Below are 24,075 nucleotides of genomic sequence, written 5' to 3'. Positions count from 1 at the left end.
AGACATCAGAAGGGGGCAAAGAGAGTGCCCCCTTGCTAGTCTTTAGCAGGGTGTTATATAGCTACTAGCGGTCTGCTGATTAGAGAAAGGGAATGTCTCAAAACTCAGAGACTGGCACCAGGCCCCTCACCCACAACATGCATTTTGAGACAACATTGGCACCAGGTGCGCTATCCTGGGCTGTATAATGATTGACATGAATCTTAAAGAAAGGCAGGTTTCCAAGTAAATACAGAGTTTCATTAACATAGATTAGGAGACCAGTGTTACCAGTAAAACATACTGGTTTGTCAAGTGGGTTCTGAGTCATAGGTGGAACAAACTTGAAGATAGAGTCTAGTCTAGTTCATTAACATAGCTTAAGACAAAGATTTCCGTAAGAAAAACGCACTAGTTAGCTCAAGGTTTGAGAAAAGTTAAGTTCAGGTAGAACCAGGTGTTCTGTCATGGCAACGCAGAATTTTAAAAGAAACCCCCTTTTAAATTTGTATAGAGAAGGGGAAGAAAAAAACAACACTAGTACTTTCTTTCCTCCTGCCGCTTGAGAGAGAGATTAAAACTGTCTGACACTTGCAGCCTATTTCCTCCATTTGGAGACCCCTGGCCTTCCTGCCTGTTGGCCTCTCAAGCATAAACAACTAAGAAACTTGAAATTAGTCTTAAAGCGTTATGGAATCCCTGAGATGAATAACCTGATCAGACATATTTTGTGGTATTTCTGAACGTCTCTTTTGAATCAAAACAATCTTACATAGACTAAAGCATTCAAACAACCCAGTGTTCAATAAAATTTGAGGTTCTGTGTGTTTTCCACTGTTGAGATATTCTACATTCTGTGTCTTGGAATACCTTTTAGAGGCAGCTGCTCTAATCCATAATACCTTTGCTAAGCCTTCCTGTTACGTGTGATTATTCCTTTTAGCTCTCACTCCTTCACTAGGGCTAATCTTTAATTTCTTATGAACTTGTTTCTGTATGCTTTGTTCTCTTTCAAGTTTACTCATTTGCAACCCTCTGTGAAACATGCTTGCTCTTACGCCAAACATAATCTTGGACTGATATGTGTATGTCGTGGTGTGTGTTTGAGACCTGTTCCTGGTAGGGTTTTGCATTTAGACGTGGGTCAAAAGACACTGCTTCCTTCTTGGTGGATTTTGAGGTCTATGGCCTGAATTGTGGTTAGAAGTTAATGTCTTTCTTTGTGCTTCTGAGCTGTCTTGGTGGGTCCAATGTAGCCCCCTGTCTGTAAAGCCTTGATGCTTTCACAAGACCTTTGCTACTCTCTGCCAGAGCTGGAGCTAATTTTTATTTAGCAATACTGTCATTTTTCTTAGTCCCATCAAGGCTCCATTTTTTGATATGAACAGCAATTAACTCTCAGTTTAAATAGGCGTAACTGTGACCTTGTCCACTCCTTTCAGCTGCAGAATGGAGCTTCCAAAAAAAGTCTGAAGTGGCCTGTGTCTCATTTTTTTTTCAGGTTTAGTGTTTATAGTCCTGGGTCAGTAATTGACAAGTGATAGAAGTTGTTTACTGGTGATCTTGCCAGTGGGAGATTTTTCAGATGTCCTGAGTTTAATAAAGAAGAGATTGCTTTGTTCATTTATAGTCCTTATCACTTTAATCGGTTGGTATTAATGTCCACTGTCACTGATCTTTCTGTTGGTGAAGTGGAGAGAATTGAGAGCAGTTGTACTTTTGGACAGAAGCGTTTAGACATACTCCTGTTAAAGTGATGTACAGGGATTTTAAACTTTATTATGTACATGTAATAAAGTACCAGTTCTTGTCCACATTTTCATTTCTCTTAGTTCTGTGTATTTTTATTAACTTGTGTTTTGACAGCCCATTCATAGTATATGTGTTACTTGTCCTTGAATGTTTAATGTATAATTAGTTTTGTTTGCTGATGAAGGATGGCTCAGATGATAAAGAATCTGCTTGCAGTGCAGGAAACCCGGGTTCAATCTCTGGGTTGGCAAGATCCCCTGGAGAAGGGAATGGCTACCCACTCCAGTATTCTTGCCTGGAAAATCCCATTGACAGAGGAGCCTGGCAGGCTGCAGTCCATGGGGTCGCAAAGAGTCTGACGTGATTGAGTGACTGTGCATGCTGATGAAGAAATGAGGTTTTAATTACAAGAAATATGCTGTGTCTCAAACTATTCCATTTTCAGGACCTGATTACTTTGATAAATCTATTTTTATCTCTATTTTGTCCAGTCAGGTCTCTTTTGTGAAGAACAGCTTGAGAAGCCATTGACTAAAGCATTTATTGCCTGGTACTTCTGTCTCCCTTCCTTTCCCTTCAAGTAATTTCAGCATTGCTTGTCTTTGTTTATAATATCACTTGTACGCTTGTGAGGAATTCCAGAATAAACCTGAGATATAAAATGCTATCTTTGGAGTAGATTGGTGTTCAGTGTTGTACTTTCCGTATCATCTTTAAATATTTAAATTGCAGACTCTCTGGCTGCCTCTTAAATTAGATCCTTCACTTAGTAGTTTTGACATTTCATAACCTTGCTCCTCAGGCATTAAATATTCACCTGTTTAAATGGCAGTGAAATGTAATAAAACCCCAAACCTATCTCTTAATCCAGTGATTGCAGATTGGGGAACACCTTGCATTTGGTGAAGGAAGAAGCTGTTTTGACCCTCCTGGAACATATGCTGGAGGTTCATCCTATTGAAGTATTTCTAATAAATAGCCATAAAACAAAACCATCTCACCGGTCTTCTCCATGGAGTGTTATTTTAGTCTTGAAGAACCACAAAGACAGACTTAACAACTTGAAGTTTCAGATAGCCCTAGAGTCGTTCTCTAGGTAAAAATTAAAACAGGGCACCAGTTTGAGCTCCAAATCTATAGAAAAATCACAATCAAGACTTGCTGATTGAAAAAAAGAATTGCTGATAATTGTTGGATAGAAAAGTTGGTCTAGAAACTGATTTGAATCTCCAGAGTACAAGTTCTTACCCCATTCATTGCAACTCTTCTTCCTCAGTTCAGTTGCTCAGTAGTGTCCGACTGCGACCCCATAGACTGCAGCACGCCAGGCCTCCCTGTCCGTCACCAACTCCCAAAGTTTACCCAAACTTGTGTCCATTGAGTCAGTGATGCCATCCAACCATCTCATCCTCTGTTGTCCCCTTCTCCTCCTGCCTTCAATCTTTCCCAGAATTGGAGTCTTTTCAGATGAGTCAGTTCTTCACATGAGGTGGCCAAAATATTGGAGTTTCAGCTTCATCATCAGTCTTCCAATGAATGTTCAGAACCAGTATCCTTTAGGATGGACTAGTTGGATCTCCTTGCTGTCTAAGGAACTCTCAAGAGTCCCTTCCAGCACCACATTTCAAAAGTATCAATTGTTCGGCACTCAGCTTTCTTTATAGTCCAACTCTCACATCCATACATGACCACCGGAAAAACCATAGCTTTGACTAGATGGACCTTTGTCGGCAAAGTAATGTCTCTGCTTTTTAATATGCTGTCTAGGTTGGTCATAACTTTCCTTTCAAGAAGTAAGCATCTTTTAATTTCATGGCTGCAGTTCCCATCTGCAGTGATTTTGGAGCCCAAAAAATAAAGTCTGTCACTGTTTGTACTGTTTCCCCATCTATTTGCCATGAAGTGATGGGACCAGATGCCATGATCTTAGTTTTCTGAATGTTGAGGTTTTTTTTTTTTTTTTTTTTTTTTATTAGTTGGAGGCTAATTACTTCACAACATTTCAGTGGGTTTTGTCATACATTGATATGAATCAGCCATAGATTTACGTATTCCCCATCCCGATCCCCCCTCCCACCTCCCTCTCCACCCGATTCCTCTGGGTCTTCCCAGTGCACCAGGCCCGAGCACTTGTCTCATGCATCCCACCTGGGCTGGTGATCTGTTTCACCATAGATAATATACATGCTGTTCTTTGAAACATCCCACCCTCACCTTCTCCCACAGAGTTCAAAAGTCTGTTCTGTATTTCTGTGTCTCTTTTTCTGTTTTGCATATAGGGTTATCGTTACCATCTTTCTAAATTCCATATATATGTGTTAGTATGCTGTAATGTTCTTTATCTTTCTGGCTTACTTCACTCTGTATAAGGGGCTCCAGTTTCATCCATCTCATTAGGACTGGTTCAAAACGAATTCTTTTTGACGGCTGAGTAAAAATTCCATGGTGTATATGTACCACAGCTTCCTTATCCATTCATCTGCTGATGGGCATCTAGGTTGCTTCCATGTCCTGGCTATTATAAACAGTGCTGCGATGAACATTGGGGTGCATATGTCTCTTTCAGATCTGGTTTCCTCAGTGTGTATGCCCAGAAGTGGTATTGCTGGGTCATATGGCAGTTCTATTTCCAGTTTTTTTGAATGTTGAGTTTTAAGCCAACTTTTTCTCTCTCCTCTTTCACTTTTATCAAGAGGCCCTTTAGTTCTTCTTCACTTTCTGTTGTAAAGGTAGTGTCATATGCATATCTGAGGTTATTGTTATTTCTCTCGGCAATCTTGATTCCAGCTTGTGCTTCCTCCAGCCCAGTGTTTCTCATGATGTACTCTGCATATAAGTTAAATAAGCAGGGTGACAATATACAGCCTTGACGTACTCCTTTCCCGGTTTAGGACCAGTCTGTTTTTCCATATCTGGTTCTAACCATTGCTTCCTGACCTGCATACAGATTTCTCAGGAGGCAAGTCAGGTGGTCTGGTATTCCCATCTCGTTAAAAATTTTCCATAGTTGTGATCCACAGCAGTCAAAGGCTTTGGTATAGTCAATAAAGCAGAAATAGATATTTTTCTGGAACTCTCTTGCTTTTTCGATGATTCATTAGATGTTGGCCATTTGATCTCTGGTTTTCTGCTTTTTCTAAATCCAGCTCAAACATCTAGAAGTTCATGGTTCACATACTTTTGAAGCCTGGCTTGGAGAATTTTGAGCATTACTTTATTAGCGTGTGAGATGAGTGCAATTGTTCGGTAGTTTGAGCATTCTTTGGCATTGCCTTTCTTTGGGACTGGAATGAAAACTGACCTTTTCCAGTCCTGTGGCCACTGCTGAGTTTTCCAAATTTGCTAGCATATTGAGTGCAGCACTTTCACAGCATCATACCTTGGTCTAAATGCATTTTCTGTTTCTAATCCTTTGAGGTGGAAGAAGAGGAAGAAATATTTTCCCTTTCCTGGAATGGAGGATTTTGCTGATAGGAGAATCCTCAGTAAAGCAGGGGAAGGGGTTTATTTTAAATCAAAGGAAATAGTAAACGTGTTTGTTTATCAAATAAAGGGGAGAGGTAGCACATTGGTTTGGGAGCAGAGCTGTTGCCTTTCCTTCATCTTTATTTCTTGGAAGTGGTTGGGGGTGGGGTGGTGGTACATGGCTCATTTGATGGCATTCAAAAAATTAGAAAGTAATAAAACCCATTTCAGAATCCTAATTATGTATGGATATTTTGCCAGTTAATCATAATTAGTGGCCACTCATCCTTTCTTGGGAAAAATTGCTGTAGAAAAATATTAATGAAAAAATGAAATAAAATAACTTTTGACATAACTGTAATTTGTGTGCCATCTTTTTCTGCTGTCTGTCCTCAATTTCACTGTGTATATATTTAAGAAACAGTTAAGATTCATTTAATTTTTCAAATTTTCAGGACAAATGCACTGATAAGCTGGTTACTATTATGTGGTATCATGGCAAGAAAACTGGGCAAGGAGATAAGGACAAGGGGTTCAGTTCAGTTCAGTCGCTCAGTTGTGTCCCACTCTTTGCGACCCCATGGACTGCAGCACACCCGGCCTCCCTGTCCATCACCAACTCCCAGAGTTTACTCAAACTCATGTCCATAGAGTCGGTGATGCCATCCAACCATCTCATCCTCTGTCATCCCCTTCTCTTCCCGCCTTCAATCTTTGCCAGCATCAGGGTCTTTTCACATGAGTCAGTTCTTCACATCAGGTGGTCAAAGTATTGGGAGTTTCAGCTTCATCATCTGTCCTTTCAATGAATATTTACGACTGATTTCCTTTAGGATTGACTCCTTGCTGTCCAAGGGACTCTCAAGAGTCTTCTCCAACCCCACAGTTCAAAAGCATCAATTCTTCGGTGCTCAGCTTTCTTTATAGTCCAACTCTCACATCCATACATGACTACTGGAAAAACCATAGCTTTGACTAGACGGACCTTTGTTAGCAAAGTAATGTCTCTGCTTTTTAATATGCTGTCTGTGTTGGTCATAACTTTTCTTCCAGGGAGCAAGTGTCTTTTGATTTCATGGCTACAGTCACCATGCAGTATGAGAAGGCAAAGAGATAGGACAGTGAAAGATGAACTCCCCGGGCAAGGGTTTAGAAGATCAGAATTTTAATCCAGAGTTCAACACCTGTGTATAACATTAGCAGTGTTACTTACCTTTTCTGTATCTGTTTCCCCAGCTATAAGATACTGATATGTGCCCTCCCTACCTCACAGGGTTGTTGTGAGGCACAAAATACTGTATCCGAAAATGCTTTGCAAATGGTGAAGTCCCATAAGCCCCTGAAGTGTAAGTTAAATGGAAATACTGTTGCCACCATGAGTTTCTGTATGATCGAGTCACCCGTGTCCTGCCTGTGGTGATAGGAACCAATTCTTTGGCAAAGTCAGTGTTGAGATGGTTTTTTATTGAGAGTTGGAGCCTTATTAGTGTAGCTGTATTCTGAAAATGCACCTGGGTAATCAGGTAAGACATACATAAATGATTGTTATGAAGGAGGAAGCTTATACTTTAAGATCTTCAGAAAGAGGAGGCAGAACATACCATGCAGGGTCACATGGGCAGGCCCCAGGGATGGCCAGGAGGCAGAGGGGAGAGGGCAGAGCATGGCCTGCGGCCTTTTTGGGGTCCTGGTGGAAAGCTAAGGACAAGGCAGGACAGGTAGACTGGGTGGGGTTAGCACTGGAGAATTTGAGTAGTTCTGGATGGCTCTGGGCTCTAGGAGTGGTAGGGCTTCCCTCGTGGCTCAAACGGTAAGGAATCCGGCTGCAGTGCAGAAAACCAGGGATCAATCCCTGCGTCGGGAAGATCCCCTGGAGAAGGGAATGGCCACCCACTCCAGTATTCTGGGAGATCCCATGGACAGGGTGGCCTGGCTGGCTGCTGTCCAGAGGGTTACAGAGAGTGGGACAGGACTGAGTGACTAACACTTTGACTTTCCATTTGATTGTCTGGTACCTGGCCCTAGGCTGATTCAGAGTGGGAGGAATATTGGCTTGGTCTTAGGATTTGATAAAGGAGATGGGCTGTGGCCTCTGGTTTGTATATCAAAGATACCTCCCAGGGGAGTTGTTTGCTCTCTAGAATTAACTATTCCTCAGAAGGGAGGTCTCTCCTGGAGCAAGGCCATAAATGCCAGAGCATTGAGAATACAGTGGATAAGAAAATATAGTCAGTATAGGTTGGAATTAAAGTAGCAGTGTGAACTGAAGACCAGACAATGAAAGAAAAAAAAATGTAGATAACATAACTGACCCAAGTATGTTTTCAAAGCTTTTACATAAGCACTAAATATAAACCCGTTTTCCTAAATATATTTTAGGATAACTTTTAAAACACTCCACCCACACTCCTCTGAAATGCTCAAAGCAGTGAATGTCACTGCATGAGTAAATTATTATGGAGCACAGTAAGGGACTCAGGTTACCCTCAACTTTAATGGTCTAGGTCTTTACCTGCATTCTTAGATGTATTTAGAGGTGAATATTTATAGTATAGTCACCTGGGTTTTTAGGCTCTGTGCTAACAGAATTTTATGTGGATTAGAGATTATTTGATTATTTGCAGCATACCCCATTTGCCAGACCATTGACAGAAATGGTTGAATCCCTGAGTCGGACATGACTAAGTGACTAACACTGATTCTCCCAAGGAATAATATAGATTACCTATGGTGATCATGTATGTATTGGGGCTTCCCTGGTGACCAAGATGGTAAAGAAGTGTAATATATGTGCTCAGTAGTGTCTGACTCAATGCGACCCCATGGACTGGAGCCTCCCAGACTCCTTTGTCCATGGAATTCTCCAGGCAAGAAGACTGAAGTAGGTAGCCGTTCCCTCATTCCCTTCTCCAGGGGATCTTCCTGACCCAGGGATTGAACCCGAGTTTCCTGCATTGCAGGCGATTTTTTTTTACCGTCCAAGTCACCATGAAAGCCCAAAGATGGATACTAATGGTTATAATCAACAGGCAGAAGGTTGACCTGTCATGGTACTCCACCAAATGAAACCCAGAGCTAGACTCATTTGGCCATTTTTGTCAGCGGTCTGGCAAATGGGGTATGCTGTAAAGTTTCTGTCCTTGTAGGTAGTCTAGAAGAGCTTACTATTAAACTAAAGGAAATGGAGTCAAAATAGCACAAGAGACTCAGAGCTGACTTAAAATTGGCAAAGAGACGTTATAGGCAAAGAGGTATCGAGCACAGTTTGGCAAGATCTAAGTGACTTGATGAACACTTTGACTGCTCTGTGGTTTGTGAACTGTTGTGGATCCACAGCAGATTGTGGGGCCAGTGGGGCACTAGATTGGCTTTACTCAGCAGATATTCTAGCACATGCGATGTGCCAAGTTGAAGAGAATGCAGTGATGAGAGACGCAGCTCTAACTCCTTCGCTCCTGGCGTGTATATAAGTGTGTGCTGATGATACATACACATGGACTAATTCTGTCTTCATCTTGGTAGAAGTTTAGATACTCTATCTCAAAGGTGGGAAGCCTTTTGAAAGGGCATGTGAAGTCAATAAATCAATAGATGGGCTTAAGACCTTTTTAATCAAGATTAAAGAGATTTGTGGACAAGACAATAGACAAGGATGACAGGAGATACAGTCCATTCATACATCTGAGAATTTAAGGATGATAGCTATTCTTTTTTAATCATGATAATCTGCTTCAAGATGTTTATTTACAATGCGTTTATTAAATAATACAGGGTTTAATTGAAATTGCTAAATAATTTCAGAAAAGGGCATATTTAAATTCTTTAGAAAGTGTGTACCATCCCCCACCCCGGCTGAAATGGGAGGCCCAAAAACGGGTCACACAAATGTGTCAGATGAATTTAGAATCCTTAAGCTTGACCATTCAAGTTGAGCCTAAATCCCTAGTTTAGGAGATTGGCCCCCTGGAGGACAACTTATTACCAGGAGTCCTACTCTGCTGTGCTGGCCAGTTTTGAACATTTACAAACCTGGGGTAGATATGCTCTTCTCTTTGCCCAGGGGAATGGTGTTTCTCACTTGTCAAGAGTTTCTCCAGAAAGGAGTGAAACAGTTCATACTGGACATGCTTGAATGTTTTGTTGTATGCTCCTTATGGAAAAGCTAACTTGAGGCAGTTTTCGAATTTCGGAAGGAAGGTCACTGAGTGTGCATGTACATTTCGCTACTCTTTTCCAGGTTTCCTATGCTCGCCCAAGTTCAGCTTCCATCAGAGATGCTAATTTGTACGTCAGTGGACTTCCAAAAACAATGACCCAGAAGGAGTTGGAGCAACTTTTTTCACAATATGGACGCATCATTACTTCTCGTATTCTTGTTGACCAGGTCACTGGTAAGTAGGCAGCCTCTGCTGTCTGACTGGCAGATGGTGAAATAGTCTGCTTTCTCATACCCAAGTCTTGCCTCTAAAATACATCAAAGGTGTATATATGGGCCAGAAAATGCAGTTTTCTGCTAGGATTGTTCATAGAGATGCATGGGTAAGCATAGATAGTGTAGTGAGCAAGCTTGAGTCATTTCCTTCCCAAAGTTGCAGGTTTGGAGTCTGTTTTGTGGTTTATAATAATCATTGGATATGTTATTGCAAATAATTATTACAAATTAATAATCTTCATTTCTAAGCTGCTGCATGAAAAAAGCTCTCAACCTCCTTATGAAGCATTAAGTAACAGTCTTACTGTTTGTGAAAAACATAGTTTAATGCTGCTAATTCTCCAAGGGAGAATTACACTACATCTACATTAGTAATTGCTGTTAAGACTTCCTCAGGTCCATGCTGTGTTGTATAGGCATGCATAAGAGTTTGAAATTTTAAGTGTTAGAAATTGATTTTAGTCTCATATTACTTTTAACCAAACCAAAATAAGTAGACCAATATGTTTATTAAAAATTTTGTGTTGAAGGGAGTCTTCTGCTAGAGCTTTCACTTAAAGAAAAACTAGCAATAGAGATTTGATTATGGATCTTAAAAATAAAGTAGAGGCACATTTTTCTATTATAAAAGCAGTATTCTTTCTAAAACATATTAAAATTAAGGAAGCATGCTAAGGAGGGGGAAAAAAATCACCTGTAGTGCCATATACTAAAGCAGGCACTTTAAGATTTTGTGAGCAGTCTTTTTTTTTTTTTTTTTTTAAAGAAAATAGGTTTTTCTCTTTTCTGTATGGTTTTCCTTTCATTCTTCCCTCCTTCACTATCCCTGTTGTCCTTCTCTCTCCTTTTCTGTCTCTCATAATTAGAGTACCAGTGGAAATAGTTGTGCAATATAATGTGTGATTATATTTTTTAAGAAATTATGGACCACAAAATACAATCAGGCCAGTTTTTTTAATTCTTCAAGTGATGATCAGTTTAGTTGATCTGAATTTAATCAAAAGCATCCTTTGTTATGTTCCTCTGTGCTCTTCATTAGCTTCTTACAGAGTCTGAACACCATACTTCTGAGTTCTGAGTATAGTGGTATCTACCATCATCCATATGCTTGGGAGTGGGGCCTGTAGATTTTACTGTATGGAGAGAATTAGTCCAGTGAGGGTATATAAAAATGTGGTCTTCTTAGCTGTTTCATGATTTTCATACATTTTATCATGGTGTATTATACACACAGATGGCAAATGGGGTTGAATAGAAGTCCAGGCCTAACAATGCAAATATATTTGTTTAGAGCAAAATAAAAGGGCCTTTTGTTTGTATTCATGCTTTTTAATTCATTCATTCTCAGTGAGGACTTGAATCAAAAGTCAGTTTCACCTGTGGTGCAGAAAGCCATTTCTCAGCTGCAGGTCCATCCCGAGGGTGTGGGCTCACAGGAAGACTGCCCGGCCACCTCCTGATTGAGTCGGGGTTTCTCAAGTGTGGTTCTGCACCTGCAGCAAAGCACCCTCCTGGAGCCTTGTTAGAAATGCAGGCTTGGGCCCCCAGATCTAGTGAATAAAACTCTTAGAGTGGGCATTTTACCACGCCCTTTGGGCCGTTCTGCACGCTCAGGGTTTGAGGACCGTAAGTTTAGGGGATTCATCCTAAACTGAGGCTGCTTCACTGCTCATCTAAGGCTTCCTTATGGAATAATCAAGTTTTAGGGGTTGTTCCTGCTTAACAGATAATGGGAAGGATAGATTTGGTGTCATTTCACCATTTCATCTTTACACTTCAGACTTTCAGTATGAAATTGTCCACTTTTCCTAAAATGAAAAAATCCTGCAATTTTGTTACGTGTTCTACAGCCATCAGGTGTTAATAATGTGCATGCAGCAGGTGTAGCTTAAAAATAGGGAAGGTGAAGTGATGGGGCTGAGATAAGTGCATATGTGGGGGAAAATGCCTTACCTACCTTAAAATTCTGAGCCTTTTGACTTATGCAGTATTGATTATAAAGCAAGCAGACCTTTATTCTTTTTTAAAGTTCCTATAAATCATAATGGTCTAATGCTTTTTCTTGGCCTTTCTTTCTTAATTGCTTCTCACTCTTCCACAGTCACATTCTCTGAATCATCTAGGCTTTTCCTGCTGCTAGTCCCAAGTCAGTACTGCTGCTACTGATGTGTTTTGCCAGGAAAGTCTTTCCCTGCAACTGCTGATCCCATGATGGCCAGCTCTGACCACCCCAAATAGTCTGTTAAGCTAATTAAATGGAATGATTTGGGTTTCTTGCTGCCATTTCTCAAAAGCTGGGCAGGTACTTGGCCATCCTTCTGCTTCCCCCCTTCTCGTCTCTCAAGGTGGGGAGAGCGTGAGCCAGGGAGTAGCATTCTGTAGTCAGAAGTAATGCTCTCAAAGAAAGCGAGCTTTGAGGCTTCACTTCTGTCCTGTTTATTTTTACTCTTACCTCCTCTGTTCACTCTTTTACTCCCATATAATATTATTTCTCTAATAAAGAAGAGTCAGTTAAAAGCACTGGGGGAGCTTCAGGGAGCCAGAAAAGCCTCTTCAGGCATTTCTCTCAAAGGGTCGGTAGCCTGTATAATTAAGTAGAATTTTATTATTTAAAAGTGTAGCTGAAATATGTTTTTCTACCCCTGTGCATATATTTTTAGCATAGCTTTTTAGCATTGTTAGCAAAGGCTTGGTTCTCTTCTTCTTGTTGCAAGAGCAAGCGCTCCTCTGCCCTCCTTTTCTGAACTGTTTGTCCAGTAGCATAATTTGAAAAGTACAAGTCAGTCATACAGTTGACATTATTAAAGAATGCACGAGAGGGAGAGAAGAAGGTGGGGAAAAGAAACATGGACATACTTGTGCACTTTCTTCTTCTTCCCGGCTTACTGGTAGCATGTGGTAATGGACTTTAAAGTGCATTAATTTAATTAATGCATTTCATGTATTTAAAAAATACAAAGTTGTAATGCTAGACTGGATTGCTACTAAGTAAAGGTGAAGCTTTTCTCCTGGTGGGATTTTTGTGGCAGATGTTACATGTGGGTGAAAACATGTTCTTGAGAAGGGAAAATTAATGTATCCTTTCTTCTCTCCCTCCTGTCTCCTTCCACTCCCTCTTCCCCAAATCCTTACCCACATCTACCTTAGGCATATCAAGGGGTGTAGGGTTTATTCGATTTGACAAGCGGATTGAGGCAGAAGAAGCTATCAAAGGCCTAAATGGCCAGAAACCTCCTGGTGCCACAGAACCAATCACTGTGAAGTTCGCTAATAATCCAAGCCAAAAAACCAATCAGGCCATCCTTTCCCAGCTGTACCAGTCTCCAAACAGAAGGTACCCAGGCCCGCTAGCTCAGCAGGCACAGCGCTTTAGGTAAGTCCGGGCTACTTCTCACGGCCAGCTGCTCACGCCGGCGCGCTCAGGGTCGCTGTCCAGCACTTGTGTTATAAGAGAGGACCTCTGGCTTGGTCTCATGGTCGTTGTTTTCTTTCTTTCTTCTCACGGACACAAGGAAAGCCTACTTGGGGTTTAGTGTCTTGTGGATTATCCGAGGTGGGGGCAAAAGGACAGTAACCTGCGGCAGGCAGTGGTTCTCGATCGGAAATAGTTTTGCTCCTCTGGGGGTGCTGACAGTGTCTGGAGACACTGATGGTTGGCATCAGCTGGGTGGGGATGACTGGCATCTCGCGGGTGGAGGCCACGGGCGCTGCGCATCATCCTGCAGTGCACAGTAAAGCCCCCCACACCAGAGGACTATCTGTCCCAAACGTCAGTGGTGCTGAGGTGGAGAAACCCTGCCCTGCAGAATAGTGGGGGTCTTCGTAACTGTTCTCATTGCTTCTGATTTCCCTCTTTTAGTTTTTTACTTGAGAAGGTCTTTTCCTCATGTTTTAATTTTTTAGGTCAAGCTCTTTCAATTACTTGGTTTTATTGTACGTGCACAACTAAGGATATATAACTTATGTGATTACATTATGTTTTTATAAATATATCCATCTTCCCTTTTTAAGTTTTTAATCTTCGCAGTTTAGAGGTTGGCAAATCCCTGTAAAGGCCCAGATAGTAAATATTTTAGGCTTTGTGGCCACAGTATCTGATGCATGTCTTTTTAAAAAAATAAAACAACTCTTTAAAAATGTAAAAACCATTCTTAGCTCTTGGGCTATAGAGAAACAGATGGCAGTCTGGATTTGGCCTGTGGGTGGTAGTTTTCTAACCTCTATAGTCCATGGAATGACCATGCATTTTTAGCCCAGAGAAGATATTCTATCTCATAGACAGGTTAAATATTCTAATTTTTCAAATTTTATGCTAATACTGGGGCACCAACCAAATCTAGTCATTTTAAAAAAAAAATCCTTAATCTGCATGTGAGGAGAATGGTGACTTCTAGATGTTAAACAGAGCACAGATACATAAGTAGCTTTTATTTTCTGGAACATTTTTAAGATCCTTTTTTGGCCGTATGGTATACTGCAGCTATAATGCTATCTAACCTCCATGCTAGTATTTTTTTGTTCTGTTCTTTATCAGAAGTGCATATTTTCCTTGTTGGGGCATAATAGTTAATTACCAAAAATATAATCACAAATTTAACTTAATAAACAAAGATCTATATTTTCTAGCTTATATCACGTGCATTTTTTTCTTTTTTTTTTTTTTGCTCGGGTATTTAGAATGCTGAAGAGAATAAAGATAAAAATCAGTCAGATGTCTTCTTTAAACCTCAGTATGTCACCTGAGGTGTGAAAGGGAAGTTTTCTGTAAACATCATGTTCAGTTCTTACTTGAGGTGGCTTGTGCCTTGGGAGGAAAAGTTGTACATTTCATCTGGAGACTTCATCTGGAACTGGATGACTTGGTATCCGGTTGACTGAGCCTGGCGATCATTTCACTCTGCTTCAACTTTGCATGGTTAAAAGGCATTGGCAGAAAGGAAACAGCGACACTTTTGTCTGTGTGGTTGGTAGTAGCAATTGGGCTGGAGGAAGAGATGGGTGGAGCCGCCCTTGTGGAGAAAGAAATTTCGCAAAGTCGTTTCTTAGCTCTGGTTGTAGGTTTCTTCTGTGGCATCTTAAGTGAGTAAACTTTTTTTTAATTTAGCACAGACATGAATGAAGGAATTTTAGAGAATTTTCTTGGGCAGCCTATCCAATTAACCCCAGAGCTCTTTGAGGCCCAGTAAATAATTTTGATCTTAGGTACAAGAAAGTTCTTTGAAACTTACTGGTTGATTTTAACACTGAAAATACCACATGATTGATGTTAGAAGAAAGCTCCATGGGTTTAAATTGTTATTTTTGGTGTTTCCTAATTTAATCTCTGGTTTTTGTTTTATTGTAGTTATTGAGTAAAACTATGCTCTTAAAGTCGAGTTTGACTTCTGAGAAAGGCTGGGCAAGAGGACTGAAATGATAGTATCTTCAGGAGAATGCCCGATTATTGAAATGGCAAGGCTTGTAGGTGATTCAGATATTAGGTTGTCTAACTATTTTATCTGTTCTCAATTTGATCTATCCCCCTCCATACATGTTATGTGTTGTTTTTTTTAATTAAAAAATGTTTTATATTGGATAAAGCTTTACAGGTTGTTCTGATAGTCAGATTTAATATTTAAAAAACATATTGCCCATTCTGTGCTTTTATCATTTAGTTCCATCTGTAATTAATGTAGAGATTCTTCCTTTCCTTGTCTCCTGTTAAAAACTAATTTTGGGAAAAGGAAATAAGAGTTGTCTGTAAATTTTAAGGGAAACTTGGTTTCAGAAAATGGGAAAGATGTTTATTGTCCTTTCAGATTCCTGACTCTTGTCTCTGTCACCTCACTTCCCATTCTTCTCATATCCATCTTCAGATAATAAATTATGAACTAGTCTTTGAGCTCAGTGAAGGCATTTGGTCTAGATTCAGTGTTAGAGGAAATTGAGAGCTTCTATTCCTAGGGTTCAAGTTTAGCCTGATGTGTGTTTGGCTGTTTTTCTTTAATATCTCTGAACCTGGTCTGTTATTACCTTGATTTTTTTTTTTCCCCTTCCTCTATTGAATTAAGGTCGAATCTTCTTCTTTCATCTCATAAACACCCTTGAATGAAGGACCGGCTTGCTTTGTTGGTATGTTGCTCTGCTGTAGTTCAGGCCTAGTTCATTACTTAGATCTTTTGTTCTTCGTGTCTGTGTTTTAATGCTCTTAGCCTTGGGTTTGTCACCTTCTTGCCAACACTTAGAAAATTTTGCACTGTATTTTTATGTTATCATAGTATCTCGGTAGTTGAGAGAGATTGGAAAATACAAATTCTAAATATTAATAGTCAGGGATGTTTTTTAATATATATGAAATGTACCATATCTTTTAAGGCAAAAAAATTAAAATGTATATAGTAAGGGTTAAGTTTAAAAAGTGGACTTATGGTATTTATGGCTCAGTCAACCTGTATGAATAATTAGAAAATTATTTTAACATGAGCACTGCTGATCTAATATGCTTACCTAATTGACTGCAGTTTTCAGAATAAGACCAGCCTTATTTATTTGGATGGCTACTGTGAGTCCCTTAAGTATATTCCAGGGATATGGTATCTGAATTAAACTCCCAGCCAAAGTTTTTTTCGTCTCTCTTCTTGTGGAGCAGCCTTAATTTTATTAAATGTGATCTAGTCTAATGGCCTGTGTGCCTGCTTCTAGAAGCCTTTATGCATTTTTAAAGGATTTTCTAAGTCAGCACTTGAGATTCATTTAAGGCATGTGCTGCTTGCACTATCACAGCTTCTTTGGGGAAAAACTGGTATCAGTCCTTCTGACTAAGGACATGAATTGATGATCTTTTTGTGGGTTAACTTCAAAGCAGTCTTGGTTGGTGATCTTTAGAGAGGTTTTGAGAGCCACTATTTGTAGAGTTCAGAGTTTTATTTTCTTAACCCATTAACAATCTGTTTATAATTTTGTTTCTGACTTGGACTGACATTTCCCTTTACCTGCATGTAGACCCTAGCATAGTCTGTCAGGTGAATTTCTTGGAAACTAGGCACATATCTTCTTTTTATTCTCTACTTATAAATATGTAGCTTTGAAATGGGAATATGTTTCTATTCAAAATACTGCCCACATATAGTCTGATACGTCATAAACTATATGCACATGGGGGCTTGTGCTAGTACATTCATTAATTCATAAATGTTAATCAAACATAAACAATAAAGATAAGGATGAAATAAACAATGTATCAGTGTTTTGCTAATTATCATGCTGACTCATTTTCCACATATGCAATTAGTAAATATTAAATAATACACCTTTGAAGCAAGAGTCATAGAATTATGGTCTTGATCATTTAACATTTCTTGACTGACTTCATGTGAGACATGTTTGATTATTTTGTCTAACCTCAGTGTAACTTATCCTAGGAGCAGGAGGAATAATCAGCTCTCCCTTTTCTTATTTACTCCAACTTTCCTTACAGGTGTCACCCTCACTCAGGTTATGATGGTGATGATGATACTGATACTTGCAGGAATCTCTTAATCTACCTCTCCTTTGAGGGTTGTTGTAGTTACAGCAGTGTTTCCCAGTCTAACCCTTCAAATCCACTTAGCGTGTTATTTGTGAGTGGATTGTGTCCACACTGCAGAACAGGTGGTTGTGTCCCTGTCCCTTTGAGGACTGCCAAGTTGTCCCTCAGGAAAGTATGTGATGCCTGGGACTGATGAGGCTGTTGGGTGCAGTGTGTTGGTTCAGTAGGAATAAAGATTATTTTAAGATGAAGAGTGTATTTTTAACAGACTCTTTAATGTGTATTGGCCACACTGCTGTTCATCATCAGGCACGTTCCCCTGGGTCATTCCGGAGGCCACTAACTTAGTCTCCCTTAAAAATTGGTCTCAGTCATTAAAAGAGCATATATACAAAAGGCGGCTATCTCTGAACTCTGGACAGACCCAGGAGAAATAGATGATTCTGGAGAGCGATAGTGGCCCTTGTGTCTCAGCTAACCACCTGGTTGACAGTTTTCTAGCTGCTGCAGGACTCGGGGCGCCTGCGGGCCCAGTGGAGCTCACGCGGCCTTCTTCCAGCCCCCGGGGGGCTGCTGAGAGCAGGGAAAGCCCCAGGCCAGCTGCGTGCAGGGAGGGCTTTTCAGCATTGCTGGGGTTCTGATCCTTAGGTGTGGTGTTCCTCCCAGCTCTCCTTGTTGATGGGAGAGGAGGGAGGGGGGTCAAGAGGAGCAAGGGGGAGAGAGAGAGGTAAGTAACTTGCCTTGAATTCCACAGGACTGACTTTTTCCTAAAATGGATATTGAGCAAAGATATTGGTGGTCAGGATCATGGTGTCATATAGGGTTTCACAGGCAGGGAAAATATGAGGCCCATTGAGAGAGTCCTCAGAGATCCTAGTGTAGAAGCCTCCTGCCTGGAGAATCCTGGCGTGGAGCGTGACAAATGAGATCTCTCCCTTTAATGTATGGAATTCACTTCTAGGGCAGTTTTGGTTTCTGCCCTGTCTTGAAAGTACTGAAAACTCACTTGGGAGTTTCCTGTCTCTGGACTTTGGGCTGCTGTCATAGCTGGTGGTGACAGAGTGTGCATGTTAACGTGCAGAGATGACGTGACTCTGCTTTGGTGTCTCTGCTTCAGGGTCATTGAGTGCTTTGGAAAGAGACTGCAGTAAGCTGTTCCATTCTACAGGCGTCACATGCCAAATGCACTCTGTATTGGTCATTCCAGCATTTTTATGAAATTATCTGTATCATTACTTTATGGTTGGTGATTTTGTTTGCATCTCTTATTTCTGGTATTTGTGGCCTTTATTTTGGAGTACAAAGGTGTGGCATCTTTGACCAAACACAACCCTCCCACCCTCCCACCTCTTTTCCCTTGTATGTGCAGACAGGCCCCCCAGCCTGCCTTCCTAATAGTTCTTACTCTGGATTACATAATTAAGGATGCTGTTAGCAGCCTCATTGCTTTTATTCAGTCAACAGATACTGATGGTAAACCTGCCGTGACCCAGGCTGTGCTCCATGCTTAGTAATGACATGTCGCTGCTCCTGAGAGGGTTGGGGGAGAAGGTGCATACGCCACACGGGGCTTCTGTCATTGCGGTCTGTTCCTCTCTCTTATTAAAGGTGTTTTGCATTACATCAGCTTGATTCTTTTCAGTTTTACAAAACACTCAGATGTGCAGAAATAATTGGGAATAGGAACATAAGAAGATTCTTGGTCTACTTCTGAAAGAGCAGGAGGAGGAGTCTTGGGGTTTCTATAAAACTAGGGGAGGAGCTGTTTCCTCCTCTGTGCTCTAGCCTCACTTGAGGCCACAGGTTAGATAATAAATTTGAAACGTTTTTCAAACTAAGCAGTTCATAGGTGTTAAAAGAAGAAATTGTTCCTCAACAGAGGCACTTACTTGGGGAGTGTTGAACATGATGGCGTCAAACATTGTGACATGTTAAGTTATGGTTTCTCCTCCACACACGTCATTGATTAGTAAACGTTGTGGAAATAGAGAATGTCAGAACGGTCTCTTTGATAAAGCAAGAAGAATCAAGTCCTATAACATCAGTTTAATTTTGAGACAGGAAAAGGGTAGAGAGTTTTAAAAGAGTACCCACCCACTGCCATCTACTACTTTAAAAAAAATTGTAAGAGAAGGTCAAGTTGGTTTGTTTCTATCTACCTGGTCTCTTACACCTTGAGTCGTAGCACTGTACTTCTTGTAGAACAATCAAAATAAACATCAGGCTGGGATCTGATCCTTGCTTTATTGCTCAGTGAGTCTGTAGTCTTACGTTCTGTGGACTTAGCTGAGCATATTGAGAAATGGAAGGTTTGGCTGAGGTTGTGTATAAGATTCTTTTTATCTGTACTAGTTACACTTTGATTTTTAGAAATGAAAGTCCTTTGTATTTGGGAGGCTGAAGGGAAATTATGAAATTCTGTGTAAACTGCAGAATTTGAGTATCAGTGCCACTGCTTTCTAAACCCTTTGACCTTGGGCGAATCCCTTAATCTGAGTGCCTCATGATCCTCAGGAGCCAACAGCTGTGAAAACTAACAAAGACTGTGTAGGTGCATGTGGGGTGCTTCTCACCTTGGCTGCAAAGGTGAGAACCCAAATGGTAACTATTTCGCAGCCCCCACATTTCCTCTCAAAAGGGTTTTCTGAGATGACCACCAGTGATTTCCCTGCATTGCACTGACCTAGAGATTGAAAGAGCTACTGTCATATGGCAGTGGTACCCATTTGCTCAGAAATGTAAGAAGACCCACTATTTTGAGACTTCACATACAGTTAACATATAAACACCCCCCTTGGAAGATGGCAGTAACGAGCCCAGCTTTCTTGGACATCAAGGGGAAAAGTTAAAAACTGAAGTTTGCTGAATGTGTGTTTTGCAGGTTGGACAATCTGCTCAATATGGCTTATGGAGTAAAGAGGTAATGATAGAGGTTCATGATACTCATAATCCCCTCCCATAATTGATTAGTTTCTTTGATTTGGGGAGTGACAGCCATCATAAGTTTGTGTTGGGTTTTCTTTTGCATGTACAACCTAATGAAAAGCTGTTTCTTGAAGCACAGTTGACTCAAAGAATATTTTTATACCACTTGATGCCACCTGGTGTTTAAAAACCTCATTATTTGTTTTCTGTTGCATTGCAGCGTTACAGCATGTTTATGTCTGTGTTGGTCCTTCCTGCTCCCAATCCGCTTAAGTTGGTGAAACCAGTTCCAAATATATTTCTTTTTCTCTTGTGGATAGTATTATTCAATACAGCATATAATGGCCATTTCATGACTTACTAGTATCATGATAGTATAGCATGCTGCTGCAAGCCACACATGGACTTTGGTTGAAACATCAAATAGTTGTGTGTATCTGTTGAGGGGAGGGGAGTTGGGAAAAGAAATAAACCCATCGCTGTAACCAACCTCTGTTTCTGTTTTGTGTGTGTGTGTGTTTCCTATTTTGTTCAGTAGGTTTTCTCCAATGACCATTGATGGAATGACCAGTTTGGCTGGAATTAACATCCCTGGGCACCCAGGGACAGGGTGGTGTATTTTTGTGTACAACCTGGCTCCTGATGCAGATGAGAGTATCCTGTGGCAAATGTTTGGGCCTTTTGGAGCTGTCACCAACGTGAAGGTCATCCGTGACTTTAACACCAATAAATGCAAAGGTTTTGGATTTGTGACTATGACAAACTATGATGAGGCTGCCATGGCGATAGCTAGCCTCAATGGATACCGTCTGGGAGACAGAGTACTGCAGGTCTCCTTTAAGACAAACAAAACGCACAAAGCCTAGTGAGCTCTTGTCCTCAGTCCATTTATATATGAAAACTATACAACAAAGGCAAGTTAAGAGAAACTTTATACATTAGTAAATGTCTTTGTAAGTCAGTGTTGAGATGGGGATAAAACGACTACTTAGCATCCTAAGAAATATGTGAGATTTTTTATTGCTAGTATTTGAATTAAAACTTCTTAAAATATCTTTTATGTTTGAATATGGACAAGAGGTACAGGGTTTTTACCTGTCACATTGCATTTTATTGCCTTCTTTGAAGAAGGTGGACCTTTTAAAGTGTTTCAGCTAAGGGAAGACATTTCTTTTCTTTTTACATAACTGCCTTGAACCTGTGAGTAAATATTGAGGCTTTGTGTTGTAATTCTTCAGTTGGTTGTGTCCTTTTCCCCCCCTTTTTTTCTTTTTCTGATTAGCTTTGTGTTTGGTTTACATTTAAAGCATTGCTGTTATGTCTAAGAAAAGTATTTTGAAGTTTACATTTTTATTTATGAAGTTAAAAACAGTATTTATTTTGTAATTATGATTTGGGTTGGGGAAGGGGGGGCTACATTATAAACGCTTATTGTAAGAATACTGGAGAACTTTTCGTAAAGCAGTACCTTGCCAAAGAGATAAGAGCCTCTTTGATGTGGGTTTAAAAAAAGCATCTATTTTTATAAAAAAGAAAATTTGGAGAAACTTTTTACTGGTCCTGGAACAAATATTTTGACTTGAATACTTTGAGAAATCTCTTCATATGACACCTAGTGAGCTTTTAAAATTTACCAGGAAATTTGCAGTGGTTGGAAAATTTAGAAAGATTTATGATGTAGAAAATACTTTTGAGATCTTTGTATGAAAGGAGTAGAATCAATGGGGGAAACACTGCTGGTTTCGTTTTTGTAATCACCAGTGTAGCGTCTGATCATCCTGGTTATTACCTGATAGGTGGCTCACATTGATTTGTGATTTTGAAACAAATAAAAAAAATTTACAAAAGAATATATAAGAGCAGGCAAGAAATTTAAATTACCAAGAGATGGGGGAAAAAAAAATCTGTTCTTCCTAAAGAAATCCCTTCAGATAGAGCTCATGGTGTTTAGTGATGTACTTGCAGTATTGTTTGAAGAATTGTTTTGTCTTAAGGAAAAAAAGATGTTGCACATGATTTGTACTGCAGCAAATCGGCAAAAGTGATCTGAGTTGGATATATTTGAAGGTATTTTGAAAGTTACGTTCAAGGCTAACACCTGAGCTTTGTGTAATGTAAATAAGACCTTGTGTTTATGAACCTTTCAGCTAATTTGATTTTTTTTTTCCCTTACATGCCAAGTGATGTTCAGGTTTTAAATGTTTTTGTATCAGTTTTTTTCCTTTGTAAATGGCATTAACATTGTTACTTGAGGTCTTGCTTAATCACTTTTGTTGTCCTGAGGACTTGAATTTACAGTGCATCAGATTTGTTGCTAATTTTGTCTGTAGATAGTCTAGCTTCTGCTGTTTATGGTGATGCTACATTTTCGTTTATAAATATGTTTGTGGTAAAAAAAAAAATGAGTATAACCATAGGTTTTGAACAAATTTCCTTACATTTTTCATACAAAAATCATAAATATCTGTATGCTATTGAAATTTAACTTTGTATGATGCTTAAACCACTATTTGGGGAAATAATAAAATAAGTCTTTACCATGTATGAAAGAAATTTTAAAAAATACAAAATATTTTCTGATTAGCATCTAGCTTATAATAAATTTTCAAAAAAGCTGAAGGCAAAAATGCCTTCATCAGGATGCACTGAGAACTATATAGTTACGTCCTGCTTTTTGTATAAACTGAGATGCTCACACGCTTCCCCTTAGAACAGGCAACGTGCTATGCATAACATAGTTGTACATTATCTTTGCAGTTGCGTTGTTTTATTTTTTATTATTTAAAATTGTAGTTATAAAATTTTTCAGTATAGTACAGTACATATACTGTGAGGCGCGTGCTAAAGTGAATAAGCGAGTTTTCATGCTGACCCACTCAATGCTATTCAGAAATCAATTGGCTTAGCACTTTCTCATATCCTTAGGTGCATTTAGATTGTCAGAGTTAACCTGCGTTTAAAAAAAAAAAAAACTAAAAAACGAAATACATGTATATACTTAAAAAAAAAATAAGGTTTCCCCTCCTGGGAAAACAGCAGCTACATGCTTCTTTCCTATACTACTGTAGCAAACCAAGGCATTGATGAGAGGGCATGCAAATTGTGCTTCACTTCAGTGTTTATCAGAGCACTTAATAAAATGTAAGGCTGGTATTTATTTGAAGTTGTACAGTATGACTTAATTCACATCTGTTGGAATAGAAAATATATTCTGTTGAGTATTTAAGAGGCTGTACATGTTTTCTTTTGTGTTTGGATTCTTTGTACTTTTTCATGTTCAGTACATCAATAAACAAAGTTGAAGGGAAAGAACAGTGTGGTGAGTAGGTCTTTATACATTTTTGGGGGCTCCTATGCTCAGTCTGATAAACTTGCTCTCTTGAGCTAAAAGAGGTTACCTCAGAGCTCTCATTGAAAGCAGTGTCATTGAACAGATTCCAAAAAGCATGTTACATGAAATAGAACGTGCAAAAATTTTTCTTTCAATGACAGCTTCCTATTATTTTTCAAATATTACTTCATGAGTAAATCTTATAAGGATATGTGCTTTCTTTGGCTAGTTGTAAAGTAATTGGATGCTGACATAGTTCTATACCTCCAACTTAATAACCCATCAACTTAAAAAAAAAAAAAAGAATGTCCTCACACATTTACTTGAGCTAAAGAACACCAAATAGAAGGAAGGTAACTTCCTCTGCTGCCACTGACAAGATTTAATTCACCCACAGCATCAGCTGTTGTTGAGTGAAACTTAGTTTTGTTGCTAACGCCAGATTGTCAGACTCATCTGTAAAATCAGAGAAACGCCCATTTCCATTAGGTTAGGTTGATGTATGTAGTACATGTGTGCATATCATGAACTCTGCCAGCGTGGCTTCACGTATATATTCAACAGTGGTAACACATCCTTAAGAGATCCCTGGAGGAAGAAGAAAGGTGTCATGCCTATCTTTTGTATAAAGACTCTACTTCTGTAGAAGTTAAGAAATACGTTAATGAAGTACTTTCTTTCTTT

At 39.6% G+C, this 24,075-nt stretch overlaps 1 protein-coding gene across 21 annotated transcripts in view; it reads left to right on the top strand.

Moving 5' to 3' along the window:
- The window catches only part of ELAVL2 (ELAV like RNA binding protein 2), a 169,209-nt gene extending 145,840 nt beyond the window's left edge, over positions 1-23,369 (top strand). For 13 of the 21 annotated variants that reach the window (XM_043487259.1, XM_043487273.1, XM_043487271.1 and 10 more), the window contains 4 exons: positions 9,434-9,587; positions 12,776-13,001; positions 20,017-20,055; positions 20,596-23,369. In XM_043487259.1, the coding sequence (XP_043343194.1) occupies positions 9,434-9,587; positions 12,776-13,001; positions 20,017-20,055; positions 20,596-20,926 (750 nt within the window). In that variant the 3' untranslated portion in view covers positions 20,927-23,369. The remainder of the gene's footprint in view (positions 1-9,433; positions 9,588-12,775; positions 13,002-20,016; positions 20,056-20,595) is intronic. The other 8 variants (XM_043487263.1, XM_043487261.1, XM_043487262.1 and 5 more) reach the window with 3 other exon arrangements.
- Positions 23,370-24,075: the final 706 nt, after the last annotated feature.

This window comes from Cervus canadensis, chromosome 14, assembly GCF_019320065.1.
Source record: "Cervus canadensis isolate Bull #8, Minnesota chromosome 14, ASM1932006v1, whole genome shotgun sequence".
NCBI classification, from domain to species: domain Eukaryota; kingdom Metazoa; phylum Chordata; class Mammalia; order Artiodactyla; family Cervidae; genus Cervus; species Cervus canadensis.
This window is presented reverse-complemented; position numbering and strand designations above follow the sequence as displayed.